General features: G+C 39.1%; 1 protein-coding gene across 1 annotated transcript in view; it reads right to left on the bottom strand.

Annotated features, from left to right (window-relative positions):
* Window positions 1–724: 724 nt before the first annotated feature.
* The window catches only part of CATSPERE (catsper channel auxiliary subunit epsilon), a 144,610-nt gene continuing 122,680 nt past the window's right edge, over window positions 725–22,654 (bottom strand). The window contains exons 21-22 of the mRNA XM_055418841.2: window positions 12,091–12,144; window positions 725–878 (exon numbers count right to left, since the gene is read on the bottom strand). Coding sequence (XP_055274816.1) covers window positions 725–878; window positions 12,091–12,144 — 208 coding nt within the window. The remainder of the gene's footprint in view (window positions 879–12,090; window positions 12,145–22,654) is intronic.

The raw sequence follows: 22,654 nt of genomic DNA, 5'->3' as shown, positions 1-22,654 counted from the left end.
AGTTTTATGAAAAATAATATTTGACACATTTATATACTTTCAAAAATTTACTTTCATTGTTAGAAAGGAGTGTAATAGCCAAATTTAGGTAGTTTATAAAGTTTAAACATTTTTAAAAACTAAAACTCTCATTTACTCTGACAAAAAACAAAATTTAGAATACAGTTTGTCAGTTTCTGAAAAAGACATATCTATCATATGAATGAACCATTTCCTAAGTATTTCCCCAAGAAAAATTAAAATCTATGTCCACACAATGATCTATAAAAAACTATTCATAGCAGTTTTATTTCTAAGAGTCTAAACCTAGAAAAAAATCTCAAATGTTAACCAATAAGTTAACCAACAGTACAACAGAACACTTACCAATAAAAAGAATTATAGATTCATGCAAAAACATGGATTAATTTCAAAATCACAATGCTGAATCAAGGAAGCTAGGCGAGAGACAGCAAGAGAACACAGCTATAAAAAATTTTTTTTTAAGTTATTTAAGACTATATAGACTATCTTAAGATAAAAGTGAACACATTAAGGATTAATTTAATAACATACATTATATATTAAAATATTCCTGTTTGGGATAATTTGAGAACAATTTTCAGATTTTGAATTTGATAATACTATGAGCTTATACTTAATATTTCTTGGTCAAAACACACTCTCAATGTAAGTATATATACATACTTCTTCTACATTTACTGTAAATAGACTTTCATTTCTCTTAATTTTTCTTTTTTTTTCTTTTAGATTTGTGCAGTGGTTCATAAATATGTTTTCTATAAATCCTCATATAATGGAAGTAGCTCAAAATGAGAATACTGAAGAACAGTAGCATCAGGAGAAAGAGGAAAGCTGCAACCACGTAAGCATTTGGACTGAAATAAGAAAAGAAAAGTCATTAGAAGTTGTTGCTCATTTTGGTTGTTAATTTAGTCAAATATTTTTTGAATGGCTAGCTGCTACGCCATTGTTCTCTGTCTGTGATGAATAAGATTTATAAGACATCTTTTCTCCCCTCATGGTGTTTACCTCTTAGTGTTTGAGGCTGACCAGAGAGGAAGATAGACCGTGTGATTGATGAACATGACAGAAGGAAGTATAAAGTGCTATGGGAGCCAGATGTCAGGAAAGCCTTCCAAAGGAGGTGTCTTTTGAACTGAGATAGGTGAGAGTTAGCTAGATATGACAAGGATTAGGAGTATTAGTATGAGTTAGATAAAAATGTTAGAGAGTGGAGAAGGAGACTAAGGGTGGGCGTAATATTTTAGGCTAAGGGAAATGCATTACAAAGGCATGGAAGCATAAGAAAACCTTAAGATCAGCTCCAGACATTCTGGAACTAAAACTAGTTCAGTGTGACTGGAATTTAGGTGCTAATGCTCAGTGATTAGGGATGAGGAATCATAGGTTGTTCAAGGTGCAAAAGACAGCTTTTATCAAGCTATAGAAGGTGGATTTTAGTATAAAGGCAAGAGGGAGTTTCAGACATGTCACACAGCATTCTCATTTTCAAAGGATGATTCTGATTGTATTGTGAAGAATAGATGAGTGGAATGCATGAATATGGAGGGAGAAAACCATTTATGAGGTTTTTATAATAACCAAATATGGTGAGAGTTTTACTTGATTAGTGGCTATAAAAATGGGGAGAAATGGATAGATCTAAGGTATATTTAGTAGATTGGGTGATCTTGGTGATTAAGATGTGAGGTTTGAGAAATGTGTTAGAATAAAGGATCTCTCCTAAATTTGGGGATGAGGTAACTCTGAGAATGGTAGCACCATTCACTGACATAGGAAATTCATAGGTAAGAACACTTTAGAGGGTATTTGTGAATATGGTTGGCTTACTTTTGGTCATATTGAATTTGAGGTACAAGAGGGTCAGCTGTGTGTGTGTGTGTGCATGTACACTTAATAGATGCCACTTTCACCTGGGATCCAGACCTCTTGTCTCTTCACCTCATGTGTCTCCCATCAGAGTAGATTTATTTCTTAAGCCAAACACTGGGTTGTTTTCTACTTTGTGTCCTGGTACTTGACTTTAGTTTTTAGTCCCCTTTTAAAGCATAATTATTTGTTTGCCATTTTACACTTTTTCCCAGGTCCCTAGCCTCCTTAGTCTGACCTTCCTCCTCTGTGGATACAAGCTTAATTTAGCTTCAGTGAATCATTTCCTTCTTAGAAATTAATTAACTAATTTAATAAATGATCTGATATATGCCAGGTACTGTGCTGGGTTCTGATAAAACAATAATGAGTAAAAACAGACATAGTTTTCACCCTTAGAGAGCTTACATTTTAGTGGGGACATAACCATTAATCAGATAATGAGAAAATAAATATAAAATTGAACTTCTAATAAAAACAGAGTAGGAGAGGTAATGCAATGAAAGCTTACTATCAGTTCAGTTCAGTTCAGTTCAGTCGCTCAGTCGTGTCCGACTCTTTGCGACTCCATGAATCACAGCACGCCAGGCCTCCCTGTCCATCACCAACTCCCGGAGTTCACTCAAACTCATGTCCACAGAGTCGGTGATGCCATCCAGCCATCTCATTCTCTGTCGTCCCCGTCTCCTCCCGCCCCCAATCCCTCCCAGCATCAGAGTCTTTTCCAGTGAGTCAACTCGTCACATAAGGTGGCCAAAGTATTGGAGTTTCAGCTTTACCATCAGTCCTTCCAATGAACACCCAGGATTGATCTCCTTTAGAATAGACTGGTTGGATCTCCCTGCAGTCCCAGGGACTCTCAAGAGTCTTCTCCAGCACCACAGTTCAAAAGCATCAATTTTTCGGCGATCAGCTTTCTTCACAGTCCAAATCTCACATCCATACATGACCACGGGAAAAACCATAGCCTTGGCTAGACGGACCTTGGTTGGCAAAGTAATGTCTCTGCTTTTTTATATGCTATCTAGGTTGGTCATAACTTTCCTTCCAAGGAGTAAGTGTCTTTTAATTTCCTGGATGCAATCAGCATCTGCAGTGATTTTGGAGCCCAAAAAAATAAAGTCTGACACTGTTTCCACTGTTTCCCCATCTATTTCCCATGAAGTGATGGGACCAGATGCCATGATCTTTGTTTTCTGAATGTTGAGCTTCAAGCCAACCTTTTCACTCTCCTCTTTCACTTTCATCAAGAGGCCTTTGAGTTCCTCTTCACTTTCTGCCATAAGGGTGGTGTCATCTGCATATCTGAGGTTATGGATATTTCTCCCGGCATTCTTGATTCCCGCTTGTGCTTCTTCCAGCCCAGCATTCCTCATGATGTACTCTGTATATAAGTTAAATAAACAGGGTGACAATATACAGCCTTGATGTACTCCTTTTCCTATTTGGAACCAGTCTGTTGTTCCATGTCCAGTTCTAACTGTTGCTTCCTGACCTGCATACAGGTTTCTCAAGAGGCAGGTCAGGTGGTCTGGTATTCCCATCTCTTTCAGAATGTTCCACAGTTTATTGTGATCCACACAGTCAAAGGCTTTGGCATAGTCAATGAAGCAGAAATAGATGTTTTTCTGGAACTCTCTTGCTTTCTCCATGATCCAGCGGATGTTGGCAATTTGATCTCTAGTGCCTCTGCCTTTTCTAAAACCTGCTTGAACATCTGGGAGTTCACGGTTCACATATTGCTGAAGCCTGGCTTGGAGAATTTTGAGCATGACTTTACTATCTTGTGAGATGAGTGCAACTGTGCAGTAGTTTGAGCATTCTTTGGCATTGCCTTTCTTTGGGATTGGAATGAAGACTGACCTTTTCCAGTCCTGTGGCCACTGCTGAGTTTTCCAAATTTGTTGGCATATTGAGTGCAGTACTTTTACAGCATCATCTTCCAGGATTTCAAATAGCTCAATTGGAATTCCATCACCTCCACTAGCTTTGTTTGTAGTGATGCTTTCTAAGGCCCATTTGACTTCACATTCCAAGATGTCTGGTTCCAGGTGAGTGATCACGCCATCGTGATTATCTTCGTCATGAAGATCTTTTTTGTACAGTTCTTCTGTATATTCTTGCCACCTCTTCTTAATGTCTTCTGCTTCTGTTAGGTCTATACCATTTCTGTCCTTTAACGAGCCCATCTTTGCATGAAATGTTCCCTTGATATCTCTAATTTTCTTGAAAATATCTCTTGTTTTTCCTATTCTGTTGTTTTCCTCTATTTCTTTGCACTGATAGCTGAGGAAGGCTTTCTTATCTCTCCTAGCTATTCTTTGGAACTCTGCATTCAGATGCTTAATCTTTCCTTTTTTCCTTTGCTTTTTGCTTCTCTTGTTTTCACAGCTATTTGTAAGGCCTCCTCAGACAGCCATTTTGCTTTTTTGCATTTCTTTTCCATGGGGATGGTCTTGGTCCCTGTCTCCTGTACAATGTCATGAACCTCCATCCAGAGTTCATCAGGCACTCTATCTATCAGATATAGTCCCTTAAATCTATTTCTTACTTCCACTGTATAATCATAAGGGATTTGATTTAGGTCATATCTGAATAGTCTAGTGGTTTGCCCTACTTTCTTCAATTTCAGTCTGAATTTGCCAATAAGGAGTTCATGATCTGAGCCATAGTCAGCTCCTGGTCTTGTTTTTGCTAACTGTATAGAGCTTCTTCATCTTTGGCTGCAAAGAATATAATCAATCTGATTTCGGTGTTGACCATCTGGTGATGTCCATGTGTACAGTCTTCTCTTGTGTTGTTGGAAAAGGGTGTTTGCTATGACCAGTGTGTTCTCTTGACAAAACTCTGTTAGCCTTTGCCCTGCTTCATTCCGTGCTCCAAGGCCAAATTTGCCTGTTACTCCAGGTGTTTCTTGACTTCCTACTTTTGCATTCCAGTCCCCGATAATGAAAAGGACATCTTTTTTGGGTGTTAGTTCTAAAAGGTCTTGGAGGTCTTCATAGAACCGTTCAATTTCGGCTTCTTCAGCATTACTGGTTGGGGCATAGACTTGGATTACTGTAATTCTGAATGGTTTGCCATGGAAACGAACAGAAATCATTCTGTCGTTTTTAAGATTGCATCCAAGTACTGGCAAATTGGTCAAGAAATGCCACCACGAGGAAAAGATAATAATTCTAAACTTTGAAGAATTAAATGGAAGTGGATTTGGTAAAGTTAAGTAGGTAAGGAGGGGAAGGAAGCAATCCCAGGTAGAGAAAATAGCGTGTGCAGAGCTCCTGCTATAGAACAGAGTATGGAGAAGGCCAGGGATTGAAAGAAGGTTGGTAAGTCTGAAGCTGAGAAAATGAAGGGAATATGATGCAAGATGAGATTGGAGCAGTAGATAGCAGCTAGGTCAGAAAAGGTTTTGTGGGTCATGTTAAGAAGTCCCCATTTTAAGGAAAGAAACTTAAGATTTTAAGCTATCACATTACAACAAAAAGAATAAAATACTTAGGAATATATCTACCTAAAGAAACAAAAGACCTATATATAGAAAACTATATATAGAAAACTATAAAACACTGGTGAAAGAAATCAAAGAGGACACAAATAGATGGAGAAATATACCATGTTCATGGATTGGAAGAATCAATATAGTGAAAATGAGTATACTACCTAAAGCAATCTATAGATTCAGTGCAATCCCTATCAAGCTATGAATGGTATTTTTCACAGAACTAGAACAAATAATTTCACAATTTGTATGTAAATATAAAAACCTCGAATAGCCAAAGCAATCTTGAGAAAGAAGAATGGAACTGGAGGAATCAATCTGCCTGACTTCAGGCTCTACTACATAATCACAGTCATCAAGACAGTATGGTACTGGCATAAAGACAGAAATGTAGATCAATGGAACAAAATAGAAAGCCCAGAGATAAATCCATGCACCTATGGTCACCTTATCTTTGACAAAGGAGGCAAAAATATACAATGGAGAAAAGACAATCTCTTTAACAAAAGGTGCTGGGAAAACTGGTCAACCACTTGTAAAAGAATGAAACTAGAACACTTTCTAACACCATATACAAAAATAAACTCAAAATGGATTAAAGAGCTAAACATAAGACCAGAAACTATAAAACTCCTAGAGGAAAACATAGGCAAAACACTCTCCAATATAAATCACAGCAGAATCCTCTATGACCCACCTCCCAGAATACTGGAAATAAAAGCAAAAATGAACAAATGGGACCTAATTAAACTTAAAAACTTTTGCACAACAAAGGAAACTATAAGCAAGGTGAAAAGACAGCCTTCAGAAGGGGAGAAAATAATAGCAAATGAAGCAACTGACGAAGAATTAATCTCAAAAATATACAAGCAACTCCTGCAGCTCAATTCCAGAAAGATAAATGACCCAGTCAAAAATGGGCCAAAGAACTAAACAGACATTTCTCCAAAGAAGACATACAGATGGCTAACAAACACATGAAAAGATGCTCAACATCACTCTTTATCAGAGAAATGCAAATCAAAACCACAATGAGGTACCATTTCACGCCAGTCAGAATGGCTGCTATCCAAAAGTCTACAAGCAATAAATGCTGGAGAGGGTGTGGAGAAAAGGGAACCTTCTTACAATGTTGGTGGGTATGCAAACTAGTACAACCACTATGGAGAACAGTATGGAGATTCCTTAAAAAACTGGAAATAGAACTGCCATGTGACCCGGCAATCCCACTACTGGGAATACACACTGAGGAAACCAGAATTGAAAGAGACACATGTACCCCAATGTTCATCGCAGCACTGTTTACAATAGCTCAGACACGGAAGCAACATAGATGTCCACCAGCAGACAAATGGATAAGAAAGCTTTGGTACATATACACAATGGAATATCACTCAGCCATTAAAAAGAATACATTTGAATCAGTTCTAATGAGGTGGATGAAACTGGAGCCTATTATACAGAGTGAAGTAAACCAGAAAGAAAAACACCAATACAGTATACTAACGCCTATATTTGGAATTTAGAAAGATGGTAACAATAACCCTATATGCGAGACAGCAAAAGAGACACAGATGTATAGGACAGTCTTTTGGACTCTGTGGGAGAGGGCAAGGGTGGGATGATTTGGCAGAATGGCATAGAAACATGTATATTATCATATGTGAAATGAATTGCCAGTCCAGGTCTGATGCATGAGACAGGGTGCTCAGGGCTGGTGCACTGGGATGACCCAGAGGGATAGGATGGGAAGGGAGGTGGAACACATGTACACCCATGGTGGATTCATGTCAGTGTATAGCAAAACCACTACAATATTGTAAAGTAATTAGCCTCCAATTAAAATAAATTTATATTAAAAAACGTTTTAAGCTACTAAAATTAGCATTAGGAATCTACTGCAGTAATTAAGATCAGAGATAACAGTAACTTGAATTAGAGAGGAGTACTGGTGATGGGTTAGGTAAGAAGAGGATTCATTTAAGGGCAATTTAAGAGGTTAAATGAATGAGAGTCAGTGACTAGATGAGCTAGAGGAGAGAGAGATAGGAGTGTGAACCTGGGTTTTATGTTTTTCAGTTTTGACTGTTAGGTGTCTGGCTTGTGCAGTTGGATCTGCTATTTCCTGAGAGGGGACATTGGAAAAACAGGGTTGCCATATTGTTCAACTCCAGAGGGCAGCATTCACATTATAGCCTATGTGAATGAATTTTCTGGGAACTGTGCAATGATGATCCATAGAGCTGAATGCAATTACCTTGATGAGTTAGTTTTAGAGTAAGACAAATAATGGGGTAAGGGAATGGGTGATAAGATCATGCGTTCATTTTTGGACATGTGCAGTCTGATCAGTCTTTGAGATATCCAAGAGACGAGGTTAAGTAGACAGTGGGATTTATGACCCTGGGTGGGGTTAGAGATATGATTTGGGAGTTGTGTATTTATAGATGCTGATTGAAATCATGAGTATGGATGAGCTTGCCAGAATGAACAGCTCAGAAATCCAGGACTGAGCCTTCCCTAAGGAAGGTCAGCATTTAATGGCTTGTGATATAGGTTGTAGGTTAAGGCTCTTTACTAGAAAGAAAGAGAATGGCAACAGAAGGCTAGCAAAACCGATAGAGCAATATGGCAGCCAAAGGGAAAGTCAACTCTAATGAATGCTCAAATATAATGTGGACTGAGCAGTGTCTGTCAGATTTAGTGTAGGCCAGTTCCAGTTCAAGATGGTGACAAAGGAAGCTCCTGAACTTACATCCTCCCACAGACATACCTGTCCTACAGCTATGTGTAGAACAAATCCCTTTAAAAGAAAACCAGAAATTCACTGAGCAACGCCTACACATTGGGTCAATGAGAAAAACCCACCCACATAAAAGTGGGTAGGGAGAGACTGAGGCACCATCTCACCCAAAACCCCATCCTAGCAAAGCAATATAAAATGGAGAGGGAGCTCACAACTCTGAACTTATCCCTAAGAGGTTTGGATCTAATATCCGGTACCTCAACTTTTAAAACTTCCACCTGAAGGACGGGAACCCCAAACACCTAGCTTTGAAAGTCAACTGGGCTTCACCCATGAAACCCACAAGGGTAGAGCAAACAAATGGGTTCCTGAGAACTCTTGGTAGCTAACTCCCTCTCTCATTATCCATCATTCCCTCTCCACCCCAGCACAGAAACAGCAGACTGAAACGCTCATTTCCTAATCTTTCCATGAAAGAGTTGTTGTTGTTCAGTTGCTCAGTTGTGTCCAACGCTTTGAGACCCCATGGACTGCAGCAGGCCAGGCCTCCCTGTCCCTCACCATCTCCCGGAGTTCACCCAAGTTCATGTCCATTGAATTGGTGATGCTAGCCAATCATCTCATCCTCTGCTGCCCTCTTCTTCTTTTGCTTTCAATTCTTCCCAGCATCAGGATCTTTTCCAATGAGCTAGTTGCTTATCCTAGAAGCTTCCATTTGAGGGCTAGGCTCCTAATATAACATTAATATAGGGGCCTCCCCGGAGACCGGGGAAGCTAGCAGGTACCCTCCTGCTACCTCTCCCCAGGTCACCTGAAATGATGCTGTCTCTGAAATGATGCTGTGCATTCTTCTGATGCCCTAGCTTCTACGGCTGTTCCTCAGGGGGATACACCACTTGAACACCTGGCTCTGATAGGCAGCAGAGCTTAACTTCACTAGCCCCACAGGACTGTGTCAGAGAAACTATCCTTAACTGGTTATTCTCTCAGGGCTCAGCACAGAGGGAAGAGAAAGAAAGGCCCATCTTCCAGTCTTTATCCAAAAGTAGTCTACTTGCATACTTTGAAAGCTGCTGCTTGCGGGTCCAGCTTCCAGCCAGTCTGCATCTAGGTTCTGACTGAGATCCTCTCTCTGGGACACTGACAGGTCTTGGTACACCCTCAACTACTGGGGGATGCTAAGAACTAAGAAGGCAGCTTGGGCAATCACAAGGGTTTAAAGGACAACAGCTAGGGCTGGGCCAAACAGTAAGTTCCATCTCCTACATAAGACCACTCCTCCTTGCCTGGGAGAAGTGGCTGTTTTATCTATTGCATAGAAACTAACACAGAAAAATCAAGGAAAATGAAGAAACAGAGAAATAATTTCCAAACAAAAGTACAAGATAAAAACTTCAGAAGCAGACTTTCATGAAATGGAGATAGGTAATTTACCTGATAAAGAGTTCAAAATAATGGTCATGAAGGTCCTCACTGGGGTCAGGAGAACAATGCATGAGCAAGTGAGAATTTCAACAGAGATAGAATATGTAAGAAAGTGCCCAACAGATTTAGTGCAGGTCAAAGTGATTCTAATGAGAAGTAATGGATGGAGTGATAAGATAGAAAGCAGGCTGGATGGGTTAGCAAAATAGGGATGAAATATAGGGAAATGGGGCTTCCCAGGTGGTGCTAGTGGTAAAGAACTCACACGCCAGTGCAGGAGATGTAAAGGACTTTGGGTTTAATCCCTGAGTCTGGAAGATCACCTGGAGTAGGAAATGGCAACCCAGTATTCTTGCCAGGAGAATCCCATGGACAGAGGAACCTGGAGGGCTGCAATCCATGGGGCTGCACAGAGTTGGACAAGACTGAGCACATCAGTGTTACTTCAGTGTTGAAGTAGTTGTTACAGAGAGTGGAAACTTTGGTTCACCAGAGAAAGATTTCCAGGTAGTGTTGGCAACTTATATAAAGTTGGTGATCAATTTGCCCTGTAGTGTAACTTTCTTTACTTGGCTCATCAGATGTCACTGCAAAGAAAGTAGGTAGTTTGGGGCTTGTCAAGATGTACATTTCTACATCTAGAAATGTACGAGAGTACTAGAAAGTAGTTATTAAAACAGTAGGCCTTGTGTGAAATGTAAGAAAAATAGGAAATAAAAAGGAAGAGGTTAGAAGTAGAGGTGAAGGGACTTCCCTGGCGGTCCAGTAGCTAAGACTCCATGCTCCCAATGCAGGGGGTCTGGGCTCTATCTCTGTTCAGGGAACTAGATCCCACATGCCACAACTAAGAATTTGCAGCCTGCAACTAAAGATTACGCCTCCTGCAACAACAACAAAAAAGATACTACATGCCTTCACTAAAAGAAAAAAAAAATGTAGAGGTTAAGGTCCCAATGAAGATGAAGAAGAGTTGTAGTGGGTATAGCTGAATTAGCAAACTGGGAAATGTCTTAGAATAAGATATCTGAATTGATGCTTTAGTAATCAGAGAAGTTATGATAGTATTGATCATGCCTAAGACATAACATTGGGAGAGGATGGCCAAAGCACGGTGCAGGAGGGGAACATCAAGGATTAGAAAGGCCACGATGGGGGGTGCTTGCCATAGAGTCGTGAAAACAGCATGGCACTGAATGAAGGGGAGTTTGGAGAGGGTGCAGCAGTGAGGACAGAGAAAGGACAGGGGTACAGCAGATGCCATGAACCTCAAAGGATAAGTGTTTTAAAATTTTGTTTTTTGTTTTTCAGAAGAATCATGATCTGTGACTAGTGATGGTGCTCTGTGGCACAGACAGAGCTCAGAGGACAGGACTTCGGTGAATTTGCTGGTTAAACAGTGGTAACTCCAAAGGACACAGTGGCAAACTTGAGGTAGTTAGGAATTGGGCCAGAAAGCAAAGAAACAGTAAGATCTTTGCCTCCTACAAACTGATCTCCAGTCCCTGGTTTGCTCATGAAAAGGGCTCTCTTACCACCAGCTAATCTCTGCTCTGCCTCTACCCTTCAGGGCTCAGGCATGACAGAGACTGAACTGCAGTCACTAAACTAAAGGACTATCCCTGTGTTGCACCATATTCTCTGGTTGCTGAAATACAGCTTCCTGGGAGGTGAGCTGGGCAAACAGGTGAGATCCCTTAGTAGGTGAGATCTCCCTTTACTCTTTCTTTTCCTCCGTAACTCATTAACTCCTTCCCCCTTTTGTTGGTGGATATTCACATGGACATATGTTCTTAATATTCATCTAAATCAAACGTATAGATCTAATGAGAAAGAGAAGTTGCTGCAGAAAGGCTATACATGTTTCTCAAAGCTACTTATTATTAGAAAGGCATGATTTATCTCATTTGCAGATTATTCACACCATTAACCTCCCATTAGCACAAAAAATTAAGGAGTCAGTAATATTTAAAATAGGGCCATAAGTAGTTTAATCGTTTATGGTCCACTCTTGTTCAATGTTTTCCAAAACAAAAAACAAAAACACAGGACAGAGAAACAGAATCATCTGCAGTCCCAACTTTTGTGTTAAGACTTTTTACTCTGCTCTCGAAGGAAACTAAAGCTGAGTCCAGGGAAATGCTTTTCCTACCTGTTTCCTGTATGCATGGGATTGATGACTGGTGGTCAAGGGCTGACCCAGAGTCAGCAGGGGCACAGTCACTGCCTCCTTTCTGTCCCCACTGCTGCAGTCTACCATGTGCCCTTAGGTGGAGCTGAAAGTCACTTTTGATTGGGAAGACAATGGCTGTTGAGGAGGATGAGCATAAGAGGACCTGAGGTGCAGTAACAATTCTCAGGAATTCCTTCCTGCTGTATCCTTGGTATGATAGATACATACAACCTTTAGGATGTCACATCTAGGACAGAAGTATAAAGGTCCCAGGAAAAGAGGGGAGAGCTGTGTTTCCTTTTTGTATCTTTTACAACTTCCCAAATTAAAGCCTAATTAGGCACCAGTCATTACCTGCGAATCACTCCAAAGGTCTCTATTGCAAATATAGTGGTGAGGTTACAGAAACTGCAATAAAGAAAAATATTAAAGATTAGATTAAATACAATATATAAAAGACTCTGGCCCATCTCTATGGTAACCAAATCATGTATAATCTCAGTTAAGGTGTCATTTTTTTTCTTTTTTTTTTTTGTTTCAAGATAGTGATTTTATTACTACCAAAAGAAATTTTAATCAAACCGAGTATTGCCTTCCATTTTACAGAGAAATATCTCCACTGTAATGAATGGTAATTATTAATAAAATATATTTAAATGTATACTCCATTCTTTGTTTTGTTGATAATTTCACTGCAAAATCAGTGGGTAGACTGATGTGGAAGAATTGCTAAGCATTTTGTTCCCTTCAGTGGACAACTTCATTAATTTCATTAGCTTTATTTTTTTGAGTTTTTTTAAAATTGAAATACAGTATAGTTGATTTAAAAGGTTGTGTTAATTTCAAGCGTAAAGCAAAGTGATTCAGTTATACATTTATCTATTCTTTTTCAGATTCTTTTTCCTTATAGGTTATTATAAAATACTGAGTATAGTTCCCTCTGCTAAACGATAGATCCTTGTTATTTATATCATACACAGTAGTCTCTATGCTAACCCAACCTTCTAATTTATCCCTCCCATCTTTTTTCCCTTTGATAACCATAAATTTGCTTTCTATGTCTGTTTCTATTTTGTGAATAAATTCATTTTTGTCTTTTTTTAGGTTCCACATATAAGTGATATTATATGATATTTATCTCTGTATTGCTTATTTCACTTAGTATGGTAATCTCTAGGTCCATCCATGTTGCTGTAAATGGCATTATTTCCTTCATTTTTGTGGCTGAGTAATATTCCACTGTGTGTTTGTGTGTATGTATAAAACATCTTCTTTATCCATTCATCTGTTGATAGACATAGGTTGCTTCTATGTCCTGGCTATTGTAAATAGTGATGCAGTGAACACTGAAGTGCATGTATCTTTTCAGATTATAGATTCCTCCAGATATATGCCCAGGAGTGGGATCCCTTGATCATATGGTAGCTCTATATTTAGTTTTTTAAGAAACCTCCATACTGTTCTCCATAGTGGCTGTACCAATTTACATATCTACAACAGTGTAGGAGAGTTCCCTATTCTCCACATCCTGTGAAAGTTGCTCAGTTGTGTCCAACTCTCTGCGAGCCCATGGATGATATATAGTCCATGAAATTCTCCAGGCCAGAATACTGGAGTGGGTAGCCATTCCCTTATCCAAGGAATCTTCCCAACCCAGAGATCAAGCTCAGGTCTCCCACATTGCAGATGGATTCTTTACCAGCTGAGTCACCAGGGAAACCCTAGCATTTATTATCTGTGGACTTACACATGGACATCACCAGATGATCAACACCGAAATCAGATTGATTATATTCTTTGCAGCCAAAGATGAAGAAGCTCTATACAGTCAGCAAAAACAAGACCAGGAGCTGACTGTGGCTCAGATCAGGACCTCCTTATTACCAAGTTCAGACTTAAATTGAAGAAAGTAGGGAAAACCACTAGACCATTCAGGTATGGCCTAAATCAAATCCCTTATGATTATATAGTGGAAGTAAGAAATAGATTTAAGGGACTAGATCTGATAGAGTGCCTGATGGACTATGGATGGAGGTTCGAGACATTGTTCAGCAGACAGGGATCAAGGCCATCCCCATGGAAAAGGAATGCAAAAAAGCAAAATGGCTGTCTGAGGAGGCCTTACAAATAGCTGTGAAAACAAGAGAAGCGAAAAGCAGAGGAGAAAAGGAAAGTTATAAGCATCTGAATGCAGAGTTCCAAAGAATAGCAAGGAGAGATTAAAAAAAAGCCTTCCTCAGTGATCAGTGCAAAGAAATAGAGGAAAACAACAGAATGGGAAAGACTAGAGATCTCTTTGAGAAAATTAGATATACCAAGGGAACATTTCATGCAAAGAAGGGCTTGATAAAAGACAGAAATGGTAGGGACCTAACAGAAGCAAAAGATATTAAGAAGAGGTGGCAAGAATACACAGGAGAATTGTACAAAAAAGATCTTCACGACCCAGATAATCACGATGGTGTAATCACTCACCTAGAGCCAGGCATCCTAGAATGTGAAGTCAAGTGGGCCTTAGAAAGCATCACTGTGAACAAAGCTAGTGGAGGTGATGGAATTCCAGTTGAGCTTATTTCAAATCCTGAAAGATGATGCTATAAATGTGCTGCACTCAATATGCCAGCAAATTTGGAAAACTCAGCAGTGGCCACGGGATGGGATAAGGTCAGTTTTCATTCCAATCCCAAAGAAAGGCAATGCCAAAGAATGCTCAAACTACTGCACAGTTGCACTCATCTCACACGCTAGTAAAGTCATGCTCAAAATTCTCCAAGCCAGGCTTCAGCAATAAGTGAACCGTGAACTTCCAGATGTTCAAGCTGGTTTTAGAAAAGGCAGAGGAACCAGAAATCAAATTGCCAACATCCGTTGGATCATCGAAAAAGCAAGAGTTCCAGAAAACATCTATTTCTGCTTTATTGACTATGCAAAATCCTTTGACTGTGTGGATCACAATAAACTGTGGAACATTCTGAAAGAGATGGGGATACCAGATCACCTGACCTGCCTCTTGAGAAATCTATATGCAGGTCAGGAAGCAACAGTTAGAATGGACATGAAACAACAAACTGGTTCCAAATTGGAAAAGGAGTACGTCAAGGCTGTATATTGTCACCCTGCTTATTTAACTTATATGCAGAGTACATCATGAGAAACGCTGGGCTGGAAGAAGCACAAGCTGGAATCAAGATTGCCAGGAGAAATATCAATAACCTCAGATATGCAGATGACACCACCCTTTTGGCAGAAAGTGAAGAGGAACTAAAAAGGTTCTTGATGAAAGTGAAAGAGGAGAGTGAAAGTGTTGGCTTAAAGCTCAACATTCAGAAAACGAAGATCATGGCATCTGGTCCGATCACTTCATGGGAAATAGATGGGGAAACAGTGGAAACAGTGTCAGACTTTATTTTTTTGGGCTCCAAAATCACTACAGATGGTGATTGCAGCCATGAAATTAAAAGATGCTTACTCCTTGGAAGGAAAGGTATGACCAACCTAGACAGCATATTGAAAAGCAGAGACATTACTTTGCCAACAAAGGTCTGTCTAGTCAAGGCTCTGGTTTTTCCAGTGGTCATGTATGGATGTGAGAGTTGGACTGTGAAGAAAGCTGAGCACCAAAGAATTGATGCCTTTGAACTGTGGTGCTGGAGAAGACTCTTGAGAGTCCCTTGGACTGCAAGGAGTTCCAACCAGTCCATTCTAAAGGAGATCAGTCCTGGGTGTTCATTGGAAGGACTGATGCTAAAGCTGAAACTGCAATACTTTGGCCACCTCATGCGACGAGGTGACTCACTGGAAAAGACCCTGATGCTGGGAGGGATTGTGGGCCAGAGGAGAAGAGAACGACAGAGGACGAGATGGCTGGATGGCATCACCGACTTGATGGACATGAGTTTGAGTGAACTCCGGGAGTTGGTGATGGACAGGGAGGCCTGGCGTGCTGCGGTTCATGGGATTGCAAAGAGTCGGACACGACTGAGCGACTGAACTGAACTGCACTGATTCTGATGGAGATTCTGATGGATGTGAGGTGATACTTCATTGTAGTTTTGATTTGCATTTCTATGATAATTAGCAATGTTGGATATTTTTTTCATGTGTCTTTTGGTCATCTCTGTGTGGAGAAATGTATATTCAGATCTTTGGCCCATTGTTTTGATTGGGTTATTTGTTTTTTTTGATATTGAGCTATATGAGCTGTTTGTATATTTTGGAAATTAATCACTTGTCAGTAGCATTGTTTGCAGATATTTTCTCCCAGTCCATAGGTTGTCTTTTCATTTTGTCTATGGTTTGGTTTGCTGTGCAAAAGCTTTTAAGTTTAATTAGGCTCCATTTGCTTATTTTTGTTTTTATTTTTATTACTCTAGGGGATGATCCAAAAAGATATTGCTGTGATTTATGTCAGAGTGTTCTGCCTGTGTTTCATCTGTGAGTTTTATAGTATCCAGTCTTACATTTAGGCTTTTAATCCATTTTGAATTTCATTTTATATGTGGTGTTGCTGATTGCAGCCATGAAATTAAAAGATGCTTACTCCTTGGAAGGAAAGTTGTGACCAATCTAGATAGCATATTACAAAGCAGAGACATTACTTTGCCAACAAAGGTCCGTCTAGTCAAGGCTATGGTTTTTCCCGTGGTTATGTATGGATGTGAGAGTTGGACTATGAAGAAGGATGATAGCTGAAGAATTGATGCTTTTGAACTGTGGTGTTGGAGAAGACTCTTAAGAGTCCCTTGGATTCCAAGGAGATCCAACCAGTCCATTCTAAAAGAAATCAATCCTGGGTGTTCATTGGAAGGACTGATGCTAAAGCTGAAACTCCAATACTTTGGCCACCTCATGCGACAAGTTGACTCACTGGAAAAGACTCTGATGCTGGGAGGGGTTGGGGACGGGAGGAGAAGGGGACGACAGAGAATGAGATGGCTGGATGGCATCACCGACTAGATGGACATGAGTTTGAGTGAACTCCTGGAGTTGGTGATGGACATGGAGGCCTGGTGTGCTGTGATTCATGGGGTCGCAAAGAGTCGGACACGACTGAATGACTGAACTGAACTGGACTGAACTGAAGGAATGTCCTAATTTTATTCTTCTACATGTAGCAGTTCAGTTTTCCCAGTACCACTTATTGAAGAGACTGTCTTTTTTCCAATGTATATTTTTGCCACCTTTGTCATAGATTAATTGACCATAGATGTGTGGGTTTACCTCTGGGCTTTCTATCCTGTCCCATTGACCTATATTTCTATTTTTGTGCCAAACCGTTTTGACGACTGAAGCTTCATAGTGTAGTCTGAGGTCAAGGATCCTGATTCCTCCAGCTTCATTTTTCTTTCTTAGGATTACTTTGATTACTTGAGGTCTTTTGTGTTTTCATAGAAATTTTAAGATTTTTTTGGTTCTAGTTCTGTGAAAAATACAATTGGTGATTTGATAATGATTGGTTTGAAGCTGTAGATTGCTTTGGGTAGTATAATCATTTTGGCAGTATTGATCCTTCCAATACAAGAACATGGTATATCTATCTGTATCATCTTCAGTTTCTTTAATCACCATCTTATAGTTTTCAGAGTACAAGTCTTTTGTCTCCTTAGGTTTATCCCTAGGTATTTTATCTCTCATAATTTAGCATATTTCTTGGAATGGGATAGTATATAACTAAATAAACATTAATATATGATTTCATCTATCTTCATGTGGGAGAAGAGAGAGGAAAAGAACTTAATTTTATTAAGTCCTTGCTATGTGCCCAGCAAAACTAGAGTTATTTACCCAGATACATCATTTAATCCTCAGAATAAAGATAGGTTTTACTGACTTACTTTACAGATAAATAAACTTAAAAGGACTGCTATTTGCTTAAGACTAGATAGTTGCTGGTGGCAAAATTTGGACTCAAACCAAAGTAGACTCTCTAGCATAATGTTCTCAAGGTCCATTGATACTGTTTCAAGTGGCAAGATATCCTTCTTTTTATGGCCAGATAATACTCCACTGTACATATACCACATGTTCTATAACAATTCATCCACCCTTGGACACTTACATTTGTTCTAAATCTTGGCAACTGTAAATAATGCTACAGTGAACATTTAGTTCAGTTAAGTTCATTCGCTCAGCCATGTCCGACTCTTTGCAACCCCATGGACTGCAGCATGCCAGGCTTCCCTGTCCATCATCAACTCCTGGAGCTTGCTCAAACTCATGTCCATCAAGTCAGTGATACCATCCAACCATTTCATCCTCTGTTGTCCCCTTCTCTTCCTGCCTTCAACCTTTCCTAGCATTAGGGTCTTTTCCAATGAGTCAATTCTTCACATCAGGTGGCCTCAGGTGGCCAAAGTATTGTAGCTTCAGCTTTAGCATCAGTCCTTCCAATGAATATTCAGGACTGATTTCCTTTAGATGGACTGGTTTGATCTCCTTGTAGTCCAAGGGACTCTCAAGAGTCTTCTCCAACACCACAGTTCAAAAGCATCAGTTCTTCGGTGCTCAGCTTTATTTATGGTCCAACTCTCACATCCATACATGACTACTGGAAAAACCATAGTTTTGACTAGATGGACCTCTGTTGGTAAAGTAATGTCTCAGCTTTTTAATATGCTGTCTAGGTTGGTCATAGCTTTTCTTCCAAGGAGCAAGCATCTTTTAATTTCATGGCTGCAGTCACCATCTGCAGTGATTTTGTAGCTCCCCAAAACAGTCTCTCACTCTTTTCATTATTCCCCCATCTATATGCTATGAAGTGATGGGACCACATGCCGTGATCTTACTTTTATGAATGTTGAGTTTTAAGCCAACTTTTTCACTCTCCTCTTTCACTTTCATCAAGAGGCTCTTTAGTTCTTCTTTGCTTTCTGCCATAAGGGTGGTATCATATGCATACTTGAGCTTATCGATATTTCTCCTGGCAATCTTCATTCCAGCTTGTGTTTCATCCAGCCCAGCATTTCTCATGATGTACTCTGCATATAAGTTAAATAAGCAGGGTGACAATATGCAGCCTTCAGGTACTCCTTTTCCAATTTGGAACCAGTCTGTTGTTCCATGTCCAGTTCTAATTGTTGCTTCTTGACCTGCATACAGTTTTCTCAGGAGGCAGGTCAGGTGGTCTGGTATTCCCATCTCTTTAAGAATTTTCCACAGTTTGTTGTGATCCAAATAGTCAAATGCTTTGGCATAGTCAATGAAGCAGAAGTAGATGTTTTTCTGGAATTCTCTTGCTTTTTCTGTTACCTAATGGATGTTAACAATTTGATCTCTGGTTCCTCTGCCTTTTCAAAAACCAGCTTGAACATCTGGAAGTTCACAGTTCACGTACTGTTGCAGCCTAGCTTGGAGAATTTTGAGTGTTACCTTGATAGTGTGTGAATGAGTGAAATTGTGTGGTAGTTTGAACATTCTTTGGCATTGCCCTTCTTTGGGATTGAAATGAATACTGACATTTTCCAGTCCTGTGGCCACTGCTGAGTTTTCTAAATTTGCTGGCATATTGAGTAAAGCACTTTCACAGCATCAGTTTTTATGATTTGAAATAGCTCAGCTGAAATTCCATCACCTCCACTAGCTTTGTTTGCAGTGAACGTGGGGGTGCATATATCTTTTCAAGTTGGTGTTTTTGTTTTCTTTAGATAGTACAGAGGAATGGAATAGTTGAATCATATGGTAGGTTCTATTTAATATTTTCAGAAACCTCTATAACTGTTTTCCATAATGGCTACATAAATTTACATCCCCACCTACAGTGCACAAGGGTTTCCTTTTCTTTACATGCTCATCAACATTTACCTCTTATCTTTTTGGTAACAGTCATTCCAACAGGTGTGAGGTGATATCTCACTGTGGTTTTGATTTGTATTTCTCTGATAATTAGTCATATTGAAGACCCTTTCATGTACTTGTTGGCCATGTATGTCTTCTTGGCAAAAATGTCTAATTAGTTCCATTTTAAAACTGGATTGTTTTTTTTTTTCCTTTTTGATATTGAGTTGTAAGAGTTCTTTATATATTTTGATATTAACCCCTTATCAGATATATAATTTGCCAATATTTTCTCTCATACTGTAGGTTGCCTTTTCATTTTATTGTGGGTTTCCTTTGCTGGGCAGAAGCTTTTTAGTTTGAAGTAGTTTCACTCGTTTATTTTTTATTTTGTTGGTTTCAAATAAAAAAATACTGCAAAGACTCACTTATAGGAGCTTACCACCTATATTTTTTTCTAGGAGTTTTATGGTTTTAGGGCTTACGTTGAAGTCTGTATTCCATTTGGAGTTAATTTTTGTGTATGATGTTAGATAGTGGTCTAATATCATTCTTTCACAGATCCAATTTTCCCAACACTGTTTTTGAAGAGATTGTCCTTTCTCCCACTGTATATTCTTGGCTACTTTGTCATAAATTAAGTGCCTGAATATGTGTAAGTTTATTTCTGGAGACTTCTGTTTTATTCCATTGATCCATGTGTTTTTTTTATATGTATATCATACTGTTTTGATTATTGCTTTGCAATAAAGTTTGAAATCAGGGAGTGTGATGCTTCCAGCTTTGTTATTCTTTCTCAAGACTGCTTTGGCTTTGGGGGATCTTTTGCAGTTGCATACAAATTTTAGGACAGTTTGTTCTATTTCTGTGAAAAACATAATTGGAGTTTTGATAGGGATTGCGTTGAATCTGTAGATTGGCTGGGTAATATGGAACTTTTTCTTCCTCTTCATTTTTTCTTTTTTTTGAAGAGCTTTCCACTTAGCTCCTTTTCTCATAACCCTCAGTTCCTTTACTGTGCGTATCTCTTAAAAGTTCTTTTCTTCTAGTATATCAGTTAACTTATTCACTGTGGCAGATGCCCACATTTGTATTTTCAAAACTCTTTACCATCAGCTATTCTCTCCAACTCAAGTCCCAAATTAAAACTTTAACTGTCTGTAGGACATCTTCACTCAGATATTTCATTGTCCTCTCAAATGCAAAGTCAGAACTCTTATCTCATTATTTCCCGCAAAGCAAAACCACCTCATTATCTACTGTGGTCAAAGAAAATACCATAATTTTTAATCATCTAGTCGAGAAAACTTGAAACCATATTAATTCCTTCTTTTCCTTCATTTGGCATGTTATATCAATATAATATCTCTTTCCCTGATAACTATTTGTTAGACTTTTTCCTTTCCATTCTTACTGGCAACACAGCTTCCTTTGTTCCTTGTCTTGTTAATTCCATTTCTCTCATTTATCTGTAATTTATTTTCTGTTCATAGGATTCTTTCTTCTCAGGCTAATTTTCCTAGAACTACTCTCTTATCACAATGCTCTTCTAGTAAAGATACTAAAGAGGCTCTCCAGGACATGGTTTGAAATTGACTTCAACATTATTAATTGCCTTGGATTAATTTGCATCCTTTGTTTTTTTACCTTTCTCATGCAAGGTATTGGGTTGGCCAGATGAGTGAACTTTTTGGCCAACCCAAAATTTTCCACCTTCTTTCACGAGCCATATACAGTATGTTAATGTCCTGCTCAATTCCATTATTAGTGTGATTTCTTTCATTTGAAGGGTCTGTCTTAGTTCTCTGACAATATAAACTCTTAATATTCCCTGTCCTCTGGGAAATTTTCTCCTGATGTTCAATATTGATTTTTCCCATCTCTGAATTATTATTGTGCTTATCAATAATACAAATGATTATATTTGAAAAATATGTGTTTGCTCTGATTTAACCTCCTTTGGCCTTATGTGTACCCTCCACTCTTCCTTCCCCAACCAGTTTAATTACAAGCATCTTGAAGGTTGAGATTATCCTTATGCTCTATTTTGCATCTGTCATAGCAATGAAACATAGTAAAGTACTCAGAATGTTAACTGTGAACAGATTATGTTGAACATGAAATCCTATCTCTTACTGCCACAGAATGTTTAACATGATTGCTCCAAAATGAAAAAGCAAATATGACATGAATACATCAGTGATATTGTGGGTTCAGTTTCAAACCACCACAATAAAGTGAACACTGCAATAAAGCAAGTCACACCAAGTTTTTGGTTTCCCAGTGCATATAAAAGTTACGTTTACACTATACCATAGTCTTTTAAGTGTGCAATAGCATTGTGTCTAAAAACAGAATGTATTTATCTCAATTAAAAAATGCTTTATTTCTCAAAAATGCTAACCATCTTCAGAGCCTTCAATAAATCATAATCTTTTCATTGGTGGGGGGTTTGAAATATTGCAGGAATTACTAAAATGTGACACAGAGACATGAAGTGAGCAAATGCTATTGGACAAATGGCACTGACAAACCTCACTGACCAAGGGTTGCTGCAAACCTTCAATGCAGTATCTCTGAGGCACAATAAAACAAAGCATAATAAAATGAGAGATGCCTGTAATTGGATATCTGGGTGGTATCAAATTAAATCAAGAAAATAAAAATGTAATTTTTAGAAACTAACAGTGGAAACAGTGGCTGACTTTATTTTTCTGGGCTCCAAAATCACTGCGGATGGTGATTGCAGCCATGAAATGAAAAGACGCTTGCTCCGTGGAAGGAAAGTTATGACCAACCTAGACAGCATATTAAAAAGCAGAGACGTTACTTTGCCAACAAAGGTCCATCTAGTCAAGGCTATGGTTTTTCCAGCAGTCATGTATGGATGTGAGAGTTTGACTATAGAGAAAGCTGAGCGCAGAAGAATTGATGCTTTTGAACTGTGGTGTTGGAGAAGACTCTTGAGAGTCCCTTGAACTGCAAGGAGATCCAGCCAGTCCATCCTAAAGGAGCTCAGACCTGGGTGTTCATTGGAGGGACTGATGTTGAAGCTGAAACTCCAATACTTTGGCCACCTAATGTGGAGAGCTGACTCATTTGAAAAGACCCTGATGCTGGGAAAGATTGAGGTCAGGAGGAGAAG

The sequence above is a fragment of the Moschus berezovskii genome, chromosome 17 (genome assembly GCF_049115385.1).
Source record: "Moschus berezovskii isolate FMDL1 chromosome 17, NW_MosBer_1.0, whole genome shotgun sequence".
Classification (NCBI taxonomy): Eukaryota; Metazoa; Chordata; class Mammalia; order Artiodactyla; family Moschidae; genus Moschus; species Moschus berezovskii.
The sequence above is the reverse complement of the archived record's forward strand: the minus strand, read 5'-3'. Positions and strand labels throughout refer to the sequence as shown.